The sequence below is a fragment of the Pteropus medius genome, unplaced genomic scaffold (assembly GCF_902729225.1).
Source record: "Pteropus medius unplaced genomic scaffold, Ma_sr-lr_union100, whole genome shotgun sequence".
Classification (NCBI taxonomy): Eukaryota; Metazoa; Chordata; class Mammalia; order Chiroptera; family Pteropodidae; genus Pteropus; species Pteropus medius.
Window position 1 is genome coordinate 42,268,854 of NW_024340849.1, and position 23,382 is coordinate 42,292,235.

The window sequence follows — 23,382 nt, forward strand, 5'->3', positions numbered from 1 at the left end:
GTACGCCGAATCTGCAGCAACACACTTTGATTCAGAAGATACTGAGATTTTGAATCTTTAGCTACATATAGTGTTAAAAAACTTTCATGGTCAAAGCTTTTCTAAAAAGAAAGGGTTTATTAGGCCATTGCTAGCAAGAAAAAAACGGGTCGTGGGGCATGCAGTCTGTACCATCAGCAGCACAGCTACTCAGAAGAGACAATTATATCTGCAATCCTGGAGGTGACACTCTTATTAAAACAGTTTTGGGAAGAAAGATGAAAGTTGTTCTGAAATAATTTACATTGATCATAAAGGAGATGGTAGACGGCAAAGTGAGGCTATTTCAGGGAGAGACGCTGGGTCCGAAAGGGAAAGGGGTTGGCTCCCGTGAATTTGTTAGGTGGTCAGACATGAGCGACAGGGGAACAAAGGAACCAAGGCCCAGCTCTGTAACCATAGAAACTTCCCTTGAAGACGGTTCTTAAGCACCTCCCAGAAATACCTCACTTTTAGTGTTATAAATTACCCCAAATCCTAGAGCACAAAGGCCGTCAGAGCTGCTGGCTAAATCAGCTACAAATGCATGCTCAGAAAGTACTGCCCATAACTTAATCCTCATTATACCATCATTATAATATCATGACTGCCTGGAAGTTCATAAAACTAATTATAACAGACTGAATTCTGGGTAAGCACATGCACAGTAGGCAATGTGTTATATAGCAGCCGTCAGTCAAGGTGACCTCACTTACGGATCATCTAGGCCCTCCCATCACCCATCACGCCCCAAATATAAACAGACCTTCCCATCTCTGCATTGTTACAGCATTCCTTGCTGGAAACCCGCCGCTCCCTTTGGGGTGGACTATCTTATCTCTTCACCTCCTAAATTCCACAGAACTGCAGCCTTTCCTAGTGCAGCCTGTGTCCTAAACCGTACTTTCAATAAATCTTACTTTTTCTCAATCTTGCCGACGTGTACTTCTTCACGGCATCAGCAGGGAAGAACCCAGGAACAACAACACACAACGCCACCAACCACTGTTCACCTCCTCCTCCCCCACACCGCTGGGGTGACCCAGGATTTCACCTCACCCCACGGTGACAGATTAACTGTGGGCAACAGATTGGAAAATTCAAGTGTAAGCAAGTAGTAGAAGCTTCAGGGTCCTGTGGCTCCGGGCTATTCTCTTTAGATAATCTGGAAACAATCAACTGGAAATTAATTCAAAGTTCCAACATACATTCAGGAATGCAAGCGATCTTTTGTTGGTTTTGCCCTGCAGTTGTGAACTGATTACCCTCTCCTGTCTCTTCCTTCCACCCTCTAGCCTGCTGTAACTTAATTTAGGATGTCTCAGAATTTTCTCCTTGTCAATAGTAAATGGGATATTTGCAAATAAGTATGTTAAGAAAAACTGAAGAGAGCAATTGTTTTTTGTTCTGGTTCAGTCTATTTGAGCAAAGCCTTTAACAAGACAGGAAAGTAGCTGTTTGTAAATTTTCAAGTCTGGGGGACTCATTGAGTTCTGCAGGTGCCTTGTCCAATACAATGCCTATGTCGAATGAAGCTAAACAAAACTGTATCACTGTCAACATAAGAAACATCCAAACCTGTAGAGAATTTTTGAGTTTATTTGAGCCCAACTGACAACAATTACAAATTGCCAGGAAGCAAAATCTCAACAGATTGGGAAAGTGCTCCAGAGACTGGCAGTTTTGCAGTTTATTTTTATACATTAGAATCAAAGGGGAGACGTAAGAAGGGTTACATAAAATCCACCGGTGATAGATTAAGGAGGTAGGAGAAAGCAAGGTCGGGAGTTACCTCTGGGATTGGATAAAAAGGAGAGATACATACTTCTTTTACAATGCTGGGTACAGGATAGTTAATAATTAACATGTACAGCATATAGAGATGGTATGCCAGGGAACAAATTAACAATGAGGGGTTCTGTGATCTCCTGCTCTGGTGGCGGGTATGCCCTGAGAGGTCTGGAGAAGATTACTGAGACGTTTCAAAGGTATGTTATCTTAGATGCAAAAAGACAATAGACAGGCTCACTTAAGGTGAAGACTGAACTTTGTCAAGGAAGCTACAGGCCTAGGATAAGACTGCCTGCCATGACCCGCTTTTTATTAGGAATTTTTATGTTCAGACAATTCTACGTGGTTACTTTTATTCTTTCAGTTTGTAGAGCCTGCCATGCTGGTCTCCCTGAGCTTGTCAGGTTTAGTATATGACCCTTTTGTCCACAAATCGAAACTTGGCATTCTAAAACAGTGACCAAGCTAGACAGTGCAGCCAGTGAATTTTTCTCAGACATTTCTTTCTCTTTTTCTCTACCAACTGCATTTTTTTTTTTAAAGAATGAAGGGCATCTTATCACTAAATTATAAATGTGTAAAACACTTTCTTAGAGTGTATTGCTTTGCGATCAAAATTTATTCAAGGTATCCAGTCTACAAGGACTACCTTTTTCCATCAGTAGAAAGACAGCACAGAGAAGCAGTAAAGACACCTAAAAGTACATCTAGAAATCAGGGGGAAATGTTTTTGAATTCTAGAAAATGAAAATAAGGAATGAGAAGGGTAGGACGCCTAGGCTAGTCTTATGACTGTTGACCACATCCTATATGCAAAATCAGTTCATCTTGATCAAATGTCTTGTGCCCAGATGACTGAGCTTGGGGGGTGGGAGAAATGTACCCACCTGCTGCTTCTGTAATGATCACCCATCTTCCTCCACGGGGGCATTTGAATGCGAGTCAGGGTCTACTAGGGCCCAGCTGGCTCACTGCTTCATGAAAATTGCCCCCAAGTACAGAGCCTGATGAGCATCTTTTACCATTAGCAACAGTGAGGGCATGGGTTATATGAAGAAGCAGTTCTACTTTGCATTTTTGTTTTAGGTAAGTTGGTCACACAGTCAAGAGTGTAAATAACTTTGGGGGCACTTTTGTTTTTAAAAGCAGAAGGAATTCCTTCAATTGTTATAGGAAACTGAGTTTTCAAGTGCTTGTTTAAGATAGTTGACAATTTATAAAGAATTCACACTTGTAGCATTCTGCCAATTATGTCCAAATTATTGCTTATGGCTGGGACCAGATGACCTGCCCAAATTAGTCTGTTTCCTAAGGTGCTTAAGCTCTCTATCCTCAGGAAGCTTCTCTCTGCCTCTTAGAGGGCTCTCTGGTTCCTGAGTCTGATGTGTCCCTCCCTTCCTCTGGCTAGAGAAGAGAAAGGAAGAAGGGTCTTTTAAGATCTTAGCCTCAAGTCTTCCTGAGAGCCAACAGTCTTCTTCCATCTTCCCAGAGCAGCCCCATACCAGGTACAGGTGGGTTTGTATCTAGAGAAACACATGTGACAAATATTATCTCACTTAATTGACTGTACATCAGAAACTTTATAGCTTTCATTGCACAGGAATGCCTGAAAGCTCTGTAAACACAGAGACCATGTCAGTTTTGGCTTACTCATGAATCCCAATATTTTTGCACAATGCCTACCATGGAACAGATGCTCAGAATAAAATTTATTTACTGATAAATGCCATTTATAGATGATTAAATATAGTATTGTGGCCATCTCATGAAAAGTTAGTCCTCAAACTCTGGGACTAGAATACAGCTTCCTAGTATAACTCTGATTCAATGGAAAAAAATAGATTTGACTTGACCAGTTCAACTTTACTGTCAAGTTTGAGAACTGCCTGTATCGAAAAGAAGTTGTGGTTGTTAGCTGTTAGTTGTAGACATACACATCTGTGTGTTTCCTCCAGTTTTTCCTTTTGTCACTTGCTTTCATTTCTGTCCTATGTTTCTTCCCTATGACACTTCATGAACAAAAATTGCGTTAGAATGAGGATAGTGAAGTCACACAGAAAGATACAGATTGGTTATGCAAGACAGCTTTTTATTTCTTTGTCTTATTTTCCCCTCAGGGTGGCTCTTTTGAAGGCAGAGATGTTGTCAGTCCATTATTTGCATGATCTATTTAGAGAGTTCATGGACAGACTATATCCTTACATGGTATAATTTTCTGCTTGGCTCTTGCAAAGTTTCTACTTATGAAACTGGCTAGAGAAGAGAAAGGCAGAACATCCCCATCAAAGCGTATTAGAAATAAAATGGACCAATGGCTTCATTTAGTAGAGTAGGGAACACAACACAACAGCAAAGCTATATTGTCCACGTAACTCACAGCCAACAGTGTCCTGTTAGCTCACAGATATTACAGTTAATCTATGCAGTGTGCAAATAACCTCATGCTAGTGTCCATTAAATGCAGCAAGTTAACTCAAATACATAGCTCGCTCTAATACCTTGAGAATACAACAAATTTCTTCTGTATTTTATGTAACATTCTTCTGCGGAGTTGCTTCATTCCACCACCCTATCCCTCCGAAAATTGGTAGAGATTAATGTAACTCATGAATAGGCAGAAAAATATACAAGCAAGTGAAAAGACAAATGGCTAGCAGTGTCTGAACTGTTAAGAAGCAAAGGTGTGGAGTAAATGGCTTTAATAGATAGAAAGAGAAAGCTCAGAAGAGGACATCGGAAGCAGAGTCTGAGGTTGCCTTTCAAAGATTAGTGTAGCATATAATAGAAGCCGCTGCTCCGCTTCAGAAGCTGTTGGAAAGTGGTGGGACTGTAGCTTCTACCGTCCCCTGCTCCCCTTCACGTGGACTTGGAAACTGTTAAATGATGGAGAAGGCGGAGTTGGGTAAAGAAAGAGAAGAGGATCCTGTTCATTTCCCTCTAAACTCTCCTAAATCCAGCTGTGGGGGAATAGCCAGTCTTGCCAGAGGAAATCCGAGTCGCGTCTGATAAAAGACTGATAAAGATGTCCCTCTCACCCTAGGAAGCCGGCACCCAGGCAGGACGTGAGGACCGAGACTCACCGACTGCGGCCACTTCCCGAGGGGCTGGGGGCGCGCCAGTTGGAAGGTGGGAGGCGGAGTTGCCCGGCTTCTGGGATGAGACCAAAGGAATGAGTAATTGGAAATTCTGTGACAGACCCAAACCCTTTAGCCCTTTCACCCCGAACCCCCTGCCGAGAGGCAAGGGGACTGGAGACAAGGAGACGTGGTGGAGGGAGAATCACGTTTCGGAGAGGGAAGTGAAATAAAGAGGGCGGCACCCGGGGGGACCTGTGCGTCATTGAGGGACCGAAGAGAAGCGAGGGCGCACGGGGTGGAAAAGGGGAAGTGGGAGCGAGAAGCGGGAGGGGGCGGCCGCGTAGCGCGGTGGAGCCCCGCGAAGCGCCGGAGCCTCCAGCCTTCTCCCGCCGCGCCCCGGCTGCCCGCAGCCTTGCGCTCTCGCCGCGACCCTCCGCGCTCCGGATTCCGCAGGCTGGGCGCCCGCCGCGCGCAGAATGTGGCCTCGGACGGGACTCCGGCCCCGCACGCCCTGGCGCTGGGCGCTGGCGCTGCTGACCCTGGGCGGCGCGGGGCTGTGCCACGCCGGCCCGCAGCCCAAGCACCCCGCGAGGCCCGGCTCCAGGAACAAGTAAGTGCGCGGCCCCGCTCCCAGCCCCGCGGATGGCGAGGCTCCTTCCCAGAGCCCTAGGCCCCCGCCTCCCCCTCCCGACCCGTCGCCAGGCCCCGAAGCTGCGCTGTCAGAGGCGACGAGCAGTAGCCAGGGGTTCCCCTCGAGTTGCCTCGGGCAGCGCCTCCTCTCGGGTGGCTGTGCGCTCCGCGGTGGGCGCAGGGTGCCGGGCGCCAGCGCCTCCAGCAGTGCTGCTGCCGGGGCCGTGGGGCGCAGGGAGTGTCCCGCAGAGCAGAACGGTTAGAAAACTCCCAAGAATTACTAGAGTTCTTGGGAGCTTGGGTGATTTTCTCTGTCTCTGGTCGGGAAGAAGTGCACTCGCCAAAGGCTCACCCGCGCACCCTTCGGAGGTCTGTTTCGTGGAGTTCCTGCCTCCGCAGGGACCACGACCTCCCTGACCTTGGCTCCGTCCGCCGCTGTATCAGCCTGTCCCCTTTCCCCCAGCCTCATTGTTCCCGGGATTTACACAGTGCCTTTCTCCCTCTCTCTCCACCCCAGGAACTGGTGCGCCTACATCGTGAACAAAAATGTGAGCTGCTCTGTGCTGGAGGGAAGTGAGAGTTTTATTCAGGCTCAGTACAACTGTGCCTGGAACCAGATGCCCTGCCCGTCAGCGCTGGTGTAAGTTCTGGAGCCGAGGAGCGGGCGGGGCGCGCCGGGGCCCGGACGGCGGGGGTGGGGTCGGGCCGTTGGGCTCCAGCCAGTTGGTAAATCTCTTCCAGAGCGGGAGAAAACTCCGCAGCTGAAAAGTTTGAGCGCAGAGCGGGGTCCCGGGCACGCCGGGGTAAAGATGCTGAGTTTCTCTAAGTTGAAGATGTACAAGACTTGCGAGCTTGTGATCATCAGGGCACAGGAGGGGGTGAACAAAGCCCCCCACCCTCACTTATTTTTTTTTTCAATTTTATTACTAACATAAGACAGCTGGACCTAATTAGATCCATATTGTGTGTACTGGGGCACATAGATTCCAAGATGTATACTGCTAAAAATGTTTAAATATAGGGCTAGCTGACTGTCCTAAAACAGATGAGTTTTGTCCAGATGTCCCATAAAACGGACCTCTTCCAGTGTTGTAGATCTCTGAAGTTCCCAGAATAACTTGCTTAGGAGTGTGTCGTCTTGTTTTTTTCAAGTTAGATTTTGGGATTAGCTAAGTAGTTGTCAGGAGAGAATTGTTCTTAAAGACAAGGGGAAGAATTAATCATCTTTTTGCTTATAAAGATTTCACCATCTTCAAAAAAAAAAAAAAGAGGAAGGGATGCAATAGAGTACAGATTTCGTTAAATACAGCACACTCGTTCAATTCCCATCCAGCAAGTCTGTGTGTTCGTGTAAGTCAGATATCAGAGGATGAGCTGATGTAAACGAATGGCTGTTGGGGAACACATGTGATGATTGAAATTAATTGTTTTCCCCTAAGAATAAGTTGTTTGTCTTAGAGCACAGTTGTCATTACAGCAAAGAATAATAGCCAGTAGGCGGATCAGTCTTTGGCAAAGCAAAGGGACAGACTGAAACTTGTACTCCAGGAAACCTCATTCCAGAAGGTAGTTAGATGAGCCTTCAGGCATGTGAGGTGCAAGTGGCCCCTAAATCACACCCCACCCCATGAGCTGCTGTGGGAACTTAAAACACGAAAGGGGTAATTTCTGTTAGGCCAACAACTTAGGACAGATCCCCACTTTTTAATACACAGAGAAGCAGGCTGAAGCGGGATCTCCGGCTGTCACACTGCATTGCGTAGAGTGTCCGAAGTGTGCGGTACAGTCATACAGCTTGCATCTCTAGTCCGTAAGATGCAGATCTCAGAATCTATGGCCAGCAGTGAGTGAAACAAGAACCAAGAGTTTCACATTGTAGTAGAGACATGTAAGTACTCAATACAGTTTTGAGTGGATTTCTTCAAAATTAGAATCGTCAGTCAGGAATATTTCATTTGTTTTACACAAAAACAGCATTTTATGATTTGTTATAATCTTAATGCTTACTTGTGACAACTCAAAAATAAATTTTTCATTTAGGGAAGTAATGCTTTTCATTTAAAAGATTTAATTTTTTTTCTGATATTATTTTAGTGCTTAAAAAATCAAATGACGATTTAATTGTTGTATTTGACCAAAACTCAGTGAAACAAATCTTCAGTGGGAAACGAACCATCTTCAGATAAGCAGGTTAATGAAAGTTGGAGCGTATTTTTGCCACCCAATGGGAAGGACAATAAACACTGCTATAAAAAAAAAAAATGACAGATGTTTCTGTTGTTTTATTAAACAAAACCAAAATAAGTGACCTCCGTATTTTTTCAGTAATAACCATGTAAATAATTCAAGTGTGTCTTTACATTTTAAGTACTGCACTGTATGTGAAATTCAAAAACTAAAAAGATTGTTTTAGCTGATCAAGCCGAAAATCTTGAAGTTAACTTAAGCAGCTAATTTAGTTCTTGACCTTTTTCTATTTCTTTAGAGGCAGGAAAGGAACGGTTTACCTTATTTTTCAACTACTAAGTGTTTGCTAAATTTTGAGGATTAGTGGATGAATGAAGGCCAAGGGAGAAACATTTCTTTTACACTTAAAGAGGAATGACTGTAATTAACATGGAATTTCCCAGGTGTTTCTGATGCCTTGTGTCCAGAAGCCTGAGTAACTTCTCTCAATTCATAGGTACTGTCAGGTGCGATCTTCATTATTTGATCCTTAAAACCTGAGACCTATGGAAGTGAAGGTTCTTTGGAACCTCATCCTACAGTGACAGAGGGCTACTTTCTGGGTGGTGTTAGAAGTACAGACATACCATATTTGCTGCACTGCACAAGTGCTGCGTTTTTCACAAATTGAAGACAAGACCCTCTCCCAGCAAAAAGATTACTACTTTATTGTAATATTCGCTTTATTGCGGTGGTCTGGAATTGAACTCGAAGTATCTCTGAGGTGCGCCTTTATAGCAGTGGTCCCCACCCTTTTTGGCACCAGGGACTGGTGTTCCTATGAGAATCTAAAGTCTGATGATTTGAGGTGGAGCTGAGGCAGTGATGCCAGCGCTGGGAAGTGGCTGCAGATACATATGAAGTTTTGCTCCCTTTTCTGCCACTGTGCTCCTGGTACCTAACAGGCCACAGAACTGTATAGTCTTCAGCCTGGGGGTTGGGGAACCCTGCTTATAGGCCTAGAGTTTGACTGAGATGCTGGAGCTAGAAAGGTAGTTTAGTAGCTAGTGACAGTTGGGTATCTAGGAGTGGCAGGTGTCAGCGAAGGAGGCCTTAATAGAGTTGTAGCAGAGCTGGGCTGCTGTGGCCATGGAGGGAAAGGAGGAAGAGAAGCCAGGCAGGGGAGAGAGCAAAGCCAAGATTTTTAGAGACCCTGGAAGGAGAAGTCCGGGAAGCTGAGGGATCCAGAAAGGCCAGATGAGTTAGCCAGCAAAAAGATCTGCTTATGTGGAAAATAGCAGTGGGGTACAGTCGTGTTGTAGCTCATGTGAGATTAAGGGACTGGGTCGTGAGGAAACCAGTTACTCAAGAATCAAATGTGTTTCAAAGGCTTTGGTGGGGAAAGGGAGTTGATAATAGCCAAGCGGGTGAAGAATTACTTCAATAGAGAGAACTCTGCATGTTTTAGGAGAGAAGTGAAGAAGCCAAAGGAAGAGACTGAGTATGAGGTGGGCATCAGCTAGGAAACAAGGGGTTGGAGGGGAAGTCCACACAAACCGCAGGAACGGGTCTGTGCCTGGCCCTGTCATCGGGTGCTAAGCCTCCATGGGCATTTCCAGAAAGTTTCGACAATGCTCGTTTGCATATATGAACAGCCTTAGATTATAGATTGTGGATTTGAGTATCAATATGTGAAACTAGGAGCAGAGAGGGTTTTTATATGATATGTGGGCATTTCGAACAATTGTTTTTCTGAAACTTAAAGAACTTTCTGAGTGTTGGGCATTGTGTTAGGACTTTTTATTCTATATATTAGTTTTTAATTCTTGCGACAGTCCTTCAAGATGGACTCCATTTTACCAATGAGGAAATGGACACGAGATGTTCTCTGACTTCCCTGTGGTCACATGATGGTAAGTGGCTGAGCGGCCTCCACACACAAGGCTGCTGGCCTTTGTGGACTGGCCTCTGTCCCTATAGCAATGGAGAAATGTGTTTTAGTGTGCGCCTTCGATAGATTGCACGGTACTCAGCTATAAAGAACATTGACACCTTTCATGGAAGACAATTTCCATATAAAAGTGACTGAGAACTGTTTGTCCACATGTGTGCATGTGTACACATATGCTTAAATTTCTTAACCGTGGGTCCTTTGCTACAATGCAGTGCACTGCATCATTTTTCACACTGTCCACTATGCTATAGAGGTTTTATTATTTTAATAAAACACTGGCAGATTTGATTTGATTTTTCTGGGTTGTTAGGACAGTTGTTTAAAGGGAATATTAGTAAGGCCAGTGCTGTGGAGTATAACCGTACGAGCCAATAAGTTTGGCCACGTCAGGATATTCACACATATATCCCCGAGCTCAGCTACTACCCTGAGACTTGTCACAAGGGGATGGTGTCAAAACCGTGCTCCTGGAAAAACAACTCTAAGCCCATGCCTTTGAATTAGTAATACCATTCTTGTGTGTAAGAATTATTAATTTTCTCCGAAGATTTTCTGTCACTTTGGAATTTAGGGATCTGTCAGTCTCTCTCTTTCATGCATTGGCACTAGATGTGAGGTGGGGTCTGGGTTCCGGAGAATTGCTCTAACAGAAACTGATTTGCTTTCCCTCAGCTAATCCTAAGGGTGGCTGATGAGGACCTGTGGAGGAGGTCAGAGGAGTTACCAGGTGGAAGTGTGTAGTGAGGGGGCAGCTGCTTGTGGACTAAACTAGCACAAAGTTGGATGGTAGTGATTTACTATTTATTCCTAATTAGTCTAAGGATTTTTTCCCCTCTGAGGTCACTGTTTTACTTTATACTTTCATATTAAGAAAGCCAAAACTCTTAAAATTTCATTGCATTGAGGAGTTTTTCTGGTTAACCATAAAAAGCACTGGCATTTCGGTGCGTTCGGCAGACTTTCACCATCACACTGCCACCCATGCAGCACTAGGATGGTCCTGGCGTGTCCACACCTCTGAGTTTGCAATCTCAGGAGCAGCACATAAGTGTGGAGGGGGTCTGTCTTGGACATGAGCTCATTTTGGGGTCACATTTTGGGAATGTGAGCAACTTAGAATTCTTCCTATGGGCTTTGGGCAGGATGGCCTTAATATAGTATCCAGTATCCAGGGCCTGACTTGGGGAGAATATCTCCCTGGAATGCATAGTTGTTTGTAACTTGATGAGCAGTTTTGGGTTCATTGCCTTCCATCTTTACAGCAATGCTTGGAGTTGTTAACCCCACTTTACAGGAGGGCACATAGTCACAAAGAAGCAGAGCCTAGATCTAAATCCAGTTATTATTTCCAAGCCTTAGGCTCTTCCCACTCCATTTGCCCATAGCCCCTTGCTGTCTAAACCCACACTCTGGGATGAGGACCCTGAGGGAGGGAGAGAAGGAAGGAGGTGTGTGTGTGTTGCCTGCCCCAGCACGCTGTGATGCTGGCATCTCTGGTGGGAAGGGAGGAGATGAGGGCATGAGGCTTCTTAGAGCCCCTCTATGCGGGTTGGTGGTGTTTGGGTATATCAATGGTAGAAACAGCACCATCTTTCTCATTCTTGGACTAGGCATTGTTTTCTTTCATGCATCATTCATGCTTCATGGCAGTAATTCCAGGTAGTTACATAACCTCCCACTCAGCTCGCGGTGGTCCAGCTGACTGCTGTTAGTATTGGAGGCGTTTGGGGGCATCCTGTGTGTGGAGCAGCTGCCTTGCTGGCACCTAGTGGGATCTGAGGATCCCAGATGTAAGGCAGCATTATTCCCCTGTATTTGTTTCCATCCCAACTCAGGGCTGAGGCTCTGCCTGTCTGACTGGAGCTTCCTGCTGACACCAAAACTGAGTCAGGCTTATCAACATGCACCCAGCCCTACCCACCCCACCCCACGCCCTTCTTGGGTGTGCTGCATCTCAGTGGAATTTTTCCTATTAGCACTTAAAAAACTCTTCCATTGGGGGAAGGATCTGGATGGGGCCAACAGGAGGATCCTGTGCTGCTGTCATAAGACAAACTAAGAATTTGCAAATTTGCAGCAGGTGTGAATGCTAAGTGCTGAGTTTCCAGAACTCTTGTAATCCTGAGATTCCAAGGGGAGCAGGTGATCATTCAGCTGGAAGAAAAGTTGTCGATTAGGGAGCAATCTCAGCCAGGAAAACCTTTTTTTTTTCCTTCTTCTTCTTAAAACAAACAAAAACACTTCATACTGGAGGGAGAAAATAAAGGCTTACATCTTCTAGAGCCAATTCTACATTTTCTGCATCTCCAGGAACAAAATTCCATTTAATTCAAAACATGCCTCTTGTGTGTGTAGATTTGGGGATTTTTTTTTCCCTTTCAACTTTTATACAAACATCTTCCGATTAATTGGCTACTATGAGCCTTGCTCCTTGGTAGTGAAGGAAACTTGAATCAATTTGAGATGCATGGGAGAACACTGGCAAACACGTGTGTGGAGGCATCAGACCCCAAGAGCCTCCTGCTGCCACTGGTGCGTTTCCTGTTTTGTCTGCTTCCCTAGGCTCTCGGACCTTTCAAGCTTGTTCATTCAGTGTTTTCCCTCCCTAGGTTCCCAGTAGATAAGAAACTATGTGTGTAGAGCCCTTTGGCGTTTCCAGAACGCTTCCGCAATAGTTTTTTATTTTTTATTTTTTTCTCATCACAAGCTCAGCCAGAAGATTAGGTAGGATAGAGACTGGGGTCTTGGGAAAAGAACTTTATGTTTATGGGCTACATTTACTACCTTTCTTATCTTTAGGAAAAAATTAATGAGATTCAAATAGAGATTATGGCCTTAAGAAAAACAGTTTGCTTCTTGTTAAACCCATTTTAGTCTTATTGATTAGTCTCCCTCCGCTGTTCTATTCTACCAGGTAGGCACTTGGCAAATGAACTAACATTCTGAGGTAGGTGGAAAAGGCGAAGTGAATGGGCCAGGCAGCCCCTGAGGTAGCCCCACCACGGTTGGCTGTTGTGGCCAATGTGTTCTGGAAGAGGAGATAGAAAACTTGGCTTCTGGCCTGAGCCCTACAGCCCCCTCCGCCCCCTGCGCTGTGTAACCTCGTTAAGTCCCGAGGCCTCTCTGATGCACAGTTCCCTCATCTCTGCATTCCTGGAGAGGTGACATAGCTGAGAGAACTTTGAAAAAGCACCCTATCACACTTGTGTAAGGGGCACTCAGCAGGAATGGCTACTGAACACTCCCGTTCTCATTGCTCATTTGGAGCGTTGTTGCCTTTCGGGTGGTCTGATCTTTTAGGGCTTTGAATGTGAAATTCATGCTTCCTGACATGTTAGAGACAGACTGAAGTGCTAAACAATGAGATAAATTCAGCGAACTGCAATAATAAGAAGATGTAATGACTAAAATCGACTTTTAAACACGAAGTTAAACTTTCAGAAACTGCTTCGGAAGCAGAGTCAGCAGTAGAGTTTCTTCAGGGAATGTAGGTAAGTGATTACGGCGGACTTGAGGTTCATGCTGCAGTCACCGTGGGCACTGACTGCTGGTTCTGCAGGTGTCGAGTGCCTGCGGTATATCAATAAAGAGAAGTGAGCCGATGTTCTCGGTTGCTGTTAGTGGTGGTGGTGAACTCTGCGGATCCCCAGGCCATCTTTCACCCAGAAATGAATATGCTGCTTTAATTCTTTACTTTTAGGAAAAAAAAGTCCTCGTCCTCATGTTGGTAATGTTAAGGTGTTACTAATGTTTCTTAGTATGAATAGCGTGGTAGGCACTGTGTGCCACAGTTACAGTGCTCTACTGTTTTTTTAAAATCTAAAACTGACAAACTGACTGTTCAGATTACTTGCAGACTGTCTTCCAAATGTTTTGATTTATTATTAGTTACAAGACTTTTTTACTACTCAGAATTAACTGGTTCTGTCCTTAGTGAAGCAGTTTTTGGAACTTAAAAGTAGCACTGAACCACTTGACAAAATGATGCAACTGTGACTTCTCCTTATGAAGAATGATTTTCCTGGGAGAATCAAGAGAGGAACGTAGTAGTTTTCAACGTGATAGTAGTTCGCATGGGAGGAAAAATAAATGATTAAAGTGAAATTCACCAATGAGTTTTCTTCTTTCTTTCCTGTCTTAAAGTGGTAATGGGTGCTGAAAAAAGTGGGGAGGGTTCAAACTAACCAAATTCCTAGTTTGAAAATACTGAAGAAGCAAACTTTTCTGGATATGTCAGGGCCCAGCTGCTATTTTTACTTTTTTCCACCTAAGAAAATATTAGAAGATTAGAGAATACGCCTAGAAGTTATTCTTTGCAATGTTAGCCTTTCAGGAGGTATATTCTACTGTGCATTTGGTTAAAAGAAATTTGGTTGAGAGACCAATGGTTTAGGTGGAGCTTTCTCGAACTGGTCATTTAGATGAAAGGAAATTTGCTATGAGGTTTCTCACCTTTTTCCTAACTTTTCCATACAGTGTCTGCTGAATGTGTGGGCCTAATTCAGTGATCTTTTATAGAGATTAGCTCATGGTCCATTATAAAACAAGGTTCTAGAGGTTTCCCTCTTGCTTCAAGTTGTTTCTAACATCTCAACAGGGATGCTGTTAAAGGATCTTGAGATACTGGCCTAAAATTTTTCTAAACTTTTGTGGTGAAAATGCTACTCGTTTTTCTGCTAACTGAGACTTTTCCACAAATCTTGAAAATGGAGCCCAAAAGCTGTGGCAGTGATTGCGACAGAACTCAGGGTGGGGTGAGTTTTGCAATCCAGTCCTTCACCGGGAGATCTTTTCACTATTAAAATGTTTCTCTGGCTCGGTTGGTTTCAACCCAGAGAGCTCTGACATGCTGGTGGAATGAGTGCCTCGGGCAGGGAGGCATAGGAGAGTTTTTTCTGAGTGTTGTGAACATTCCAGAATTTCGAATCTGGCCGGCTGTCCTGACAGTGTTCAGGCCTGGGTTGTGTGTCAGGTGGCCTGCATCTTCAATAACTTTCAGCTGGGGCAGCAACTTTGCAGGACAACGATGCCAAGTCAGGGCCTTGGAGTGGTCATGGTAAGTGATGCCTTTTCCCATCCCAACACATTGCATCATCTTCTGGCCATTCTCAAAATAACTGGAAGTCATTCTGTTTTATCATTTTAAAAAACATCTAGAAGGATATAACACAGATCTCTGCTCATGGATGGTGCAGGAGGGAAAGCAGAAATACTATTAATGGCTCATTTCCTGAACCAAATATCAAGGCATCCTCTAAACATTTTTTTTGTTAGAAGCGTCACTGGGAAAATAATCCATGAGTAGACTGTCAGATTTTCAAAATGCTAATTTATGTCTTTGATATTTTGTGTTATTTTACACAAAATGGCAATTTGAAAGTGGTTATTTAAAAAAAATTCTGTTTTGATTATCTTCCTTCATCATTGATCTATACCTTTAAAAGTACAAAAATAAATATAGGCCTGAATTCCCAAGAGAAAAAATAATTGGTTGTGTGTCTGAAGAATAATCTGATAATTAAAAAAAAAAAACACCCTTTAGTTAAATCCTCATTTTGAAACAAAAAAACTCAGTGATGCTGGTTTTGCTTAACTGAGATATATTATTGGATAGTGAAAACAAGACTTTCTAGCACTCTGCTTTCGCAGTCCTAATGCAGAAATATATAGTTTTTTTTTTTAAAACAGCTTTACGGAGATGTAATTTATATAAACTGTATATATTTTAGTTGTGTAATTTAATATTTTGACATGTATATGTAGAGCCATGAAACCAACACCACAATCAGGATATTGAACATTCCATCACTCAGAAGTTTCCTCATACTTCTTTATAATTCTTCCCTCTAGTTTTTTCCCACACACCCCTCAAGCTGATCTACTTTCCATCTTTGTAGATGATTTTTCAGTTTCTAGAGTTTTATGTAAACAAAGTCATACAGGATGTACTCTTCTATGTTAGACTTTTTTCATTCAGCATAATTGTTTTGAGATACATCCATTTTGTACTATGTATCGATAGTTGATTACTTTTTATTGACTAGTATTCCTTCGTATGTGTAAGCCACTATTTGTATATAGTAGTTATTTTGTAGCTGAGGACTTACTTATGGTGCAATACAGTGTAGAAAATCATTTATCTTGATAGTAAGTTTACCTCTCTGATTTTTCTAAAGACCAATAGAGATGGTAAATACATAAAATGTAGAACACTAAATAAAACCATTATGGAGTAAAAACCAATTTTTTTTTTTCTTCACACTTATAGCCCTGGAAAATGTTAGATTAAGGCTACATAATTAGCATAAACCATTTTGAATTGGCAGAAAACTCAATGTGTTAAAGACATTATTTGAAGGCTATTGGTTACTCAGTTTCATTAAACAAATATTTTTGTGCAGGGCCTGTGTCTGGCCCAGGACTAGGTCCCATGGGGACACAGCAAGGAACCCGACCTCTCTCTTGCCCTCAAAAGTTCATGTCCAGTAGGTAAAATGAGACAAACAGAAACCATTAGAAATAAAAGGTAGAAATGAGAATTGCAATAAGATAAGTACAAATAGCAGATGGTATTCAGAGGTAGAAGAAAGTGTTTCCAGCCAGGAGGAATGTGAGAACTTGTTTGTGGGTGGTGAAATCTTAGAAGGGCTTTGAAGGAAGATTTTTGTTAAATATATGCAAACGTAAGAGAACCCCAGCCTAAGCCAAGAAAGAACATGAGGAAGGGCCTAGGGGTGGGACATCAACAAGGAAGAGTAAATCGAGGTGTCAACACGGCTAGTTTCTTCTGAGGGCTGTGAGGGAAAGATCTGTTCCATGCCTCTCTCCCTGGCATGTAGATGGCTGCCTTCCTTGTCTCTTCACGTCTTCTGTCTATGCGTTTCCCTGTCCAATCTTCCTCTTTATATTAGGATACCAGTCATACTGGATTAGAGCCCATCCCAATGACCTCATTTTAATTTGATTACTTCTGTAAGACCCTATCTCCAAACAGGGTCACATTTTGAGGTACTGGGGGTAAGGACTCCAACATATCTATGGGGAAAGAGATGCAGTGCAACCCAGAACAACCAAGGTTGAGAGTTTGGGCTTTATCATTTAGGCAAAGGGAAGTCATGGGAGGTTTCTGACCTGGGGCCCCATCAGAGGTATGCTTTCAGGTGTTTGTCTGGCAATGTGTACAAAATAGGTTTGCAAGGGGAGAGAACGGGGTGGGCCCGAGGTGGGTAAAAGGGGCCTTGTTGGGAGACTGACCACAGTCCATGCCGGACGTCAGTAGGTGTGCTGGGAGAAGCAGACCAGGCTGCGGAGAAAGTGAAAAGCAGCAACCCATTTTGAATGGCCAGGTAACTGTCTCTGAGCTTCACGTACCACAGCACTGCACAGGCTCTGAGGCTATGTAGAGATCTGTCACAGCGATCTGTGTGGTCTGTTGTCAAGAGTATTGATAAAAAAGACCATGCAATTTGAAGGAAGGCAAATTAGTTCACGGACTGTCGTTTGGAGAGTATATAGCAGGATTGCTTTTATCCATGGGACAATCAGGATCTCATTATTCATTACCTTCAGTGATCAGAAACCAACTATAAACCAACTATAATCTTTCATATGGGCAATTGAGTCCATTATTACAGAAGGAGCACATATTTTTAGTCAATGCAAATTTTTGCCACTGTTTATAAGTTTCATTTATATAAAGTTTAAGTTTCACAGTTTTCACAGCTTTCTCTAATTTTGTTTTTCCAATCTTTGGGAGGTAGAAGAGGGGCAAATGTTATAAATCCAAAAATTTTTTTTTGAGGAAACAGGATTAGAGAAATTTTGGAGTCTTATCTGATATAATTGGTCTTTGGCTAAGTTGGGACTAGAATGGTCACTGTTGTAGTGGACAAAGAATTGGATGTTATTCTCCATACAGTCTCCACATAAGCCTGACCATTTCCTATTGGATACTGTTGGCTTAAGGAAAGCCATAGTGTGGTGCCTGGGTACCACCTGGTCAGTAACCAAAGGATGTTTGCTGAATGAATGAAAAAAAGAGCATATGAGTTGTTTATTTTTCTATTGAGGCTTTTTTTTTTAAAGAACAGTTTAAGGTTCACAGCAAATTTGAGGGGAAAGTGTAGAGATTTCCCACATACCTCCTGCCTCTACACATGCACAGCCTCCCCCATTATCAATATCTCCCTCCAGAGTGGTGCATTTGTTACAATTGATGAACACATCATAATCACCCCAAATCCATAGTTTACATTACGATTCACTTTTGGGAGAGCATGTGTGTTTAACTTGTCATTCTTCCCATTGTTAAGAATCATGTGCTGAGTTCAGTTTTCAGTTTTCAGTCATGGAGACCATAAGTTTGAACAACTGTCCATGGTTTATGTTTTTAAAATGGAAATTGTGACATACATATATAGTCTTTGAAAAAATTGTTAATGAAGTGGTTTGCAGCTAAAAGAGGGATTTTGGATATGGTGGATTCCAGCTGAAGCAATCAAAGTAATGATGTAATTTAGATTCCTGAACTATCTCGGTGTAACCTTTAAACTTTTTTTTTTTTTTGCCAAGACGTAAGTGTACATTGACTCTCTATGATGTGAGTCAGCTTTATTTTGTAAAGGTTCAAGTGACATAACTGTAAAGAATGGTTTAGTGTTATTGGGAGGACACAGTGACCAAAAATAGAATCGCATTTTGAGAAAGTTAAATACTAAAAATATAGTGAATTATTTTAAAGATTAATTTTGTGGCTTGTTTGAATATACCGTGCTTGCTTATGTATTTTATTTGGAAAAAACTGAAGGCAATTTTAGTGAAGTCTTTGAGTAGTGGGCCAGTTTACGCTCCAGCTTGTTAGGAGGTTGGGAACCACTACTTACACCACAGATTTAGATGTTTTATTTATTTAAATAAAATAACAAAATAATGCAACCCATGTAATTTTTCTTAAAAAATAAGCACAATTTTAAAGAAATGGAAAGCAAGCTGTATATATTTTTAGCTTGTTAATAGATGTCAGTTTGGCCCTTCTTCATATCAAAGTCTATATATTTGTCTCCACACCTTGCAATTATCCAATTTAGTAAAGAATTTGTCCTTTATTCAAGGGAAAGCAATCCATGGGCCAGGGGAGTTAGTACAGGACCTCACAGGAGCAGAGCATGCTTCCCTAGGGATTTGGACATGTTGACCTTAAACAGATAGTCAGATATTTCTCCTGCAAAATGGGTTTATTCTGGAACAACAAAGAATTGCAATTCGGGACATGTGGTATAAAGGCGAACCACCTCAGGTTCAGAGAATCAAAGGAGAGTAATGCTCTTTTAGGGACTTTGGAGAGGCTGTTGTAAACAAAGAGTCCATGGAAGGAAACTGAGTTTGAAGTACAGTGACTTCTCGTTGGCTGAGTTATGGTGGTCTCCCATTAACTGAGCTGTCACGGGGCCTGGAGGACTCTTTTCTTCCTCCTGCCGCGGTAGTAAAGTAATATCACCTCCTGTTGGAGATGCAAGGTATGTCTCTTCCTGTGGGGTCAGTCGTGTCCACTGGGTGACACATGTGAGTTTTCTAGCCTCCCAACTCCATTTTAAATGAGGTTTCTGTTTATTTTCATAGGCAGAAGTGAGTTTTATAGAGCGTTAGAAGAGGCAGTGCAGAAATGACATGATTGGCTGGGGTTCCATATCTGACCTCATTTAGAAAAATCAAGAAACAAGGAAATACATGTAGAGCTTAGAGTTGGCTTGGCATTTGGGGATTGGCTGACTGGATATACGGTGTTTCTGGTCAAGCGGAGCTTTTGCAGGAATACACAAGTTTGATTTGCTGATGTGATACCTCTGGCAGCAGCAGCTCCTTCTTGGGCCTAGACATTTCTTTTAACACCTCTCAATTTACAGGAACTATGGACCCCCACAAGCCTTCCTCTAGTCTGGGAAAATTCCTAAGGCATACTGTCCCATAGCCCCTTCATACCTGGGTACCATGGGGTTGACCAAGGTAAAGAATACGATACTTCCAAGTTCCCTAAGAAGAATCCAGTCCCACAAGCTTGCATCAGCAGTGAGGACTGTACTGAAGATTGTAGCAACATGGATGGCTTTAAGGACATTGCAGATATCACTAACCTTAAAAGTCCATTGGACACCCCAAGTGTTCTTAAAGTTCCCCACCGCCACCCCATGGCCTACTCCATTATCCCCCGCACTCCGCCCATTGAAAAGCAAATAAGCAAACAACTTCATTTTGTCTTCCTAAGTAGCTCTCTCCCCCATTCCTACTTGTGTGAACCTTAAGGGTGTGGGTTCGGGTGGGGTGGAGTGTGGCAGCATCTTCCAAAGAAAAACCACTCTCCTTCTAAGTAGAGTGCAGGTGACTGAGACGTGTCCACCTCACTGTGTTAAGTGTGGATTTAAAAAACAAAGTAATATGGGGTTAGCATGGATAACGTGAGGAATAGGTAACTATGCTGCAACATTTTGGTCCTTTTCCCCCCACTGAGGTCATAAATTAGAAAAGAAATACAAGTGTTTCTTTGTTTTCAATTCCCAGATTATTTTTTTTAACTGAGAGTGAATTGGCCCGAAGGAAGAAAATGTTTTTATATCTGCAGAGAAACTCATATTGTCTCTGGGTCATCTGAGTTTCTAAGTGACTTTCAGCAAGTTACAGGTGTGGTCTGTGTAAGAGCTTGCCAACTTCCATGGTCTTTACCCAAAAGTCGGAAATAAATACAGATGGAAAGTCATAGCCAATTCTCTTTTAGCATCAGAAAGCAATATTGAGAACGTTAGATGGGCTGCTGCAAGTTGAAGAGTGGCTGGAGGATGCGGAGTTGAGGAAGAGGAGAAAGCCAAGAGTGAGCGACCTCCTTAAGAGGGAGATGTGGTTGTTGCAAATCAAGTCAAGAGAAACACAGGAAAAAAGGATTTTGAAATTATTGTGACTTTACAGGAGAATTTGAGGAAATAATTTTTCCTCTTAAAAAAAGAGGAAATAATCAAACTAGAGTTATTCAGTAGCTCTGAAAGGAAAGATTTGGATCCCCAAACCACGGATAATCATATTTGTGGTGAGCATCATGTGAAAGGCGGAGGCCAGCAGATGTTCTCATGGCCTGCACTTTGGGAGCATTGAGCATGAGTCCATGGGGAGTGACGGGAGGAGAGCCTTCTGTGACTCTGACTCCAGGAATGAGGCAGCAAACATGGTGTAAGTTTGAGGAATGAAATAGTATAGAATTTATTTGGGGAAAACAGCCTGCAGCAGCGATGGCCTTTCCCAAAAGAATTCTTTGAGAGAATGTGATTCTTCATTAATCATGGATTTTTCAGCCTTGCAGAAATCCCTCACAGTTAGCTGGGGCCCTGGGGGACGCCCCACACCTTGGGCCCTCCTCCCCACTGCCACGGCACAGGCTTGAGTTTTGTAATGTATCTCACAAAGGGAGGCAGTTAAATCTTAAGAATGTAGACTCATTGGAACTCATGCATAAGCTGTATTTCATGATCTGGACGTGCCCTGCACTTGGGGATGATGTCATTTTTAGCAATGCAAGTTTGTCAGAAGGAGGATACTGACTGCTCTTAAAATAAGTCTAAGTGACAGCTTCAGTGCTGCCCAGTTGTACTGAGCCTTGCAGCTGAGCCACTGCGGTTTTCTTTAAACCGTAGTTTTCTTCAAACACCTTTCTCTGGGACTGTAGAGTTGCTCTGCCCTCTGGGTAAAGTGGGGTGCTAAATTGTGGAGAATGGTGGGGAAAACTTCTATTTATTACATCGTGTGATCAGGGCAAACTACTGAGAAGTGAAGAAGATTTTAGGTTTTGAATTCTAACTTACCACCCTAAGTACATAAGGAGAATTATTTCAAGAGGAAACGGAAAAATAAGCAGCTTACAATTGTGGTTTCTCCAGCAAATATCTCCTTTGTACTGGGAAACAGACAGTCTTTTATATATACATTTTCATTTTGAACACATTGCTTTGATACAGGATCTGTCATTTAAAAATGTGTACAAAGCTCTATTGTGATCTGATTTTAATCAGGGCTCATCAATCTGATTTTTAGAGTCATTGGATACATTTTGTAGTTCAGAAATATATTCGCCCAAGCATCCTTGACCTAGGTAGGCAGTTAGTTTTCTAGGCCCACAGTGCTCTTTACCAGAGGGAATCACTTTTTCTTTCTGGCTTCCTTTTCCTTCTTCACGGTTCCATTCCAGTCAGTACTGTGCAGAACCACACATGTGGAATGAAGCAAGAAGAGTTGGCTCCAGGTTTTTGGGGCAAGCAAGAAGGAGAGTTTACTAGAAAGTCTGTTTTGGGGAGAAATCCCAGTCAAGCGAGTGTCCCCAGTGGGGCACTGGGCTTTCGATTTGTGCAATTTTAGTGCCTGTGTTAAAATTAAGGTAAATACTAAATGCCAGGAAATGATCCTTACCTCATGCAACAGCTGCCTAGATGATCCTCTGCCAGCGATGTGTGGTTATTTTGCAGAGAAATGTTCTACTTGTACCTCTGGGGATGTGGGAGGAGATGGACGGATGGATGTGAGATAGAAATCCAGAGATGAACAGATGTGTGCCCGTTGCCGTTCCCTTGACAATCTCGTGACTCTCTCAGCCCTGTCCAGTGGAATTTTCTGCGATGATCGAGATGTTCAAGCCTTATGTGGCTGTTGAGCACTTGAAATGTGGCTAGTGTGACTGAGGAACTAAATACTTAATTCTATTTAATTTTAGTTAGTTTTAGTGTAAATAGCCACATGTGGATAATGGCTACTTTATAGGACAGCGCAGCAATAGGTCACCTGGTGTGTGATTCTTATCCAATTCGTCATGACCAGAGAACTCTGGAGTTTTGTTTGGTTCTGAGAATAGTCAGAAACTCACATCTGCCCGGGGTTACACCTGAGGATAACTCTGGGGCTTTTAATACGGACATTGGACTCCCTAAAACCTTGTCAAAAGTAGACCTAGTATCATTTATTAATTATTGTTTGATTAATCAATTGTCGATTGATTAATAATTGTTTATCGAGCACTTACAATAGGACAGACACTGTGTTAAAAAGTGGGGATGTAGAGAATAAAACCTGCAGGCATTCTCACCCTAATAGCCCTGCAGGGAAGATGAACATCGAACAAGCAAATGCGGGTGTGAGCTGAGCATGTTTAGGAAAGAGGTCTCGCCTTGAATCAGTAGGAAGGAGTCTTTGTGGGCTGATGTCAAATGGAGGTAGTCATTTTGTCATCCTGTTCAACAGGGTCACTTACGGTCATGTGGTCCCTGAATTCTGGTTCAACTTTCTCAATCCTTTTTTTGCCACCTTCCTTCTCTTTAGAATTTCCTTGGGCTGATCTGGTGTCTTTAACACAGAGGCTGAACTGATAAAAATGGTGAACACTTGTTTCACTCCAAAAAAGATTTTGGAAAGAGTTGGAGAATGTGGGTATGGTTGAGGCAGGGGTCGGGGCAGGCTCAGGTGGTGGAGCAGCTCATTGCCGCAGCCCCCAGGCGCCCCAGGGTGTCCGAGGCAGCTGTGGACTGGGCTCCGCAAGGAACAGGAGCTGTTACAGTCCCCACCAAGACTAGAATGAGGGCCAAGGCTGCACTCTGAGTCAGCCCCGCAGCTCTCCCAGCTCCGCCTGACTGCTCCTTTGGCTGTCGTTCCCTGGGTTTGGTGGCCCCCAGCTGGGTGCAGTGAGTTAATTGATTCAGTAAGTATTTATTGAGGACCTCT

General features: G+C 43.2%; 1 protein-coding gene across 3 annotated transcripts in view; it reads left to right on the forward strand.

The window, feature by feature from the left end:
• Positions 1-1,911: 1,911 nt before the first annotated feature.
• The window catches only part of EMILIN2 (elastin microfibril interfacer 2), a 51,226-nt gene continuing 29,755 nt past the window's right edge, over positions 1,912-23,382 (forward strand). For 2 of the 3 annotated variants that reach the window (XM_039845186.1, XM_039845190.1), the window contains exons 1-4: positions 1,912-2,006; positions 4,850-4,935; positions 5,340-5,496; positions 6,034-6,156. In XM_039845186.1, coding sequence (XP_039701120.1) covers positions 1,927-2,006; positions 4,850-4,935; positions 5,340-5,496; positions 6,034-6,156 — 446 coding nt within the window. In that variant the 5' untranslated portion in view covers positions 1,912-1,926. The remainder of the gene's footprint in view (positions 2,007-4,849; positions 4,936-5,339; positions 5,497-6,033; positions 6,157-23,382) is intronic. The other variant, XM_039845194.1, reaches the window with a different exon arrangement.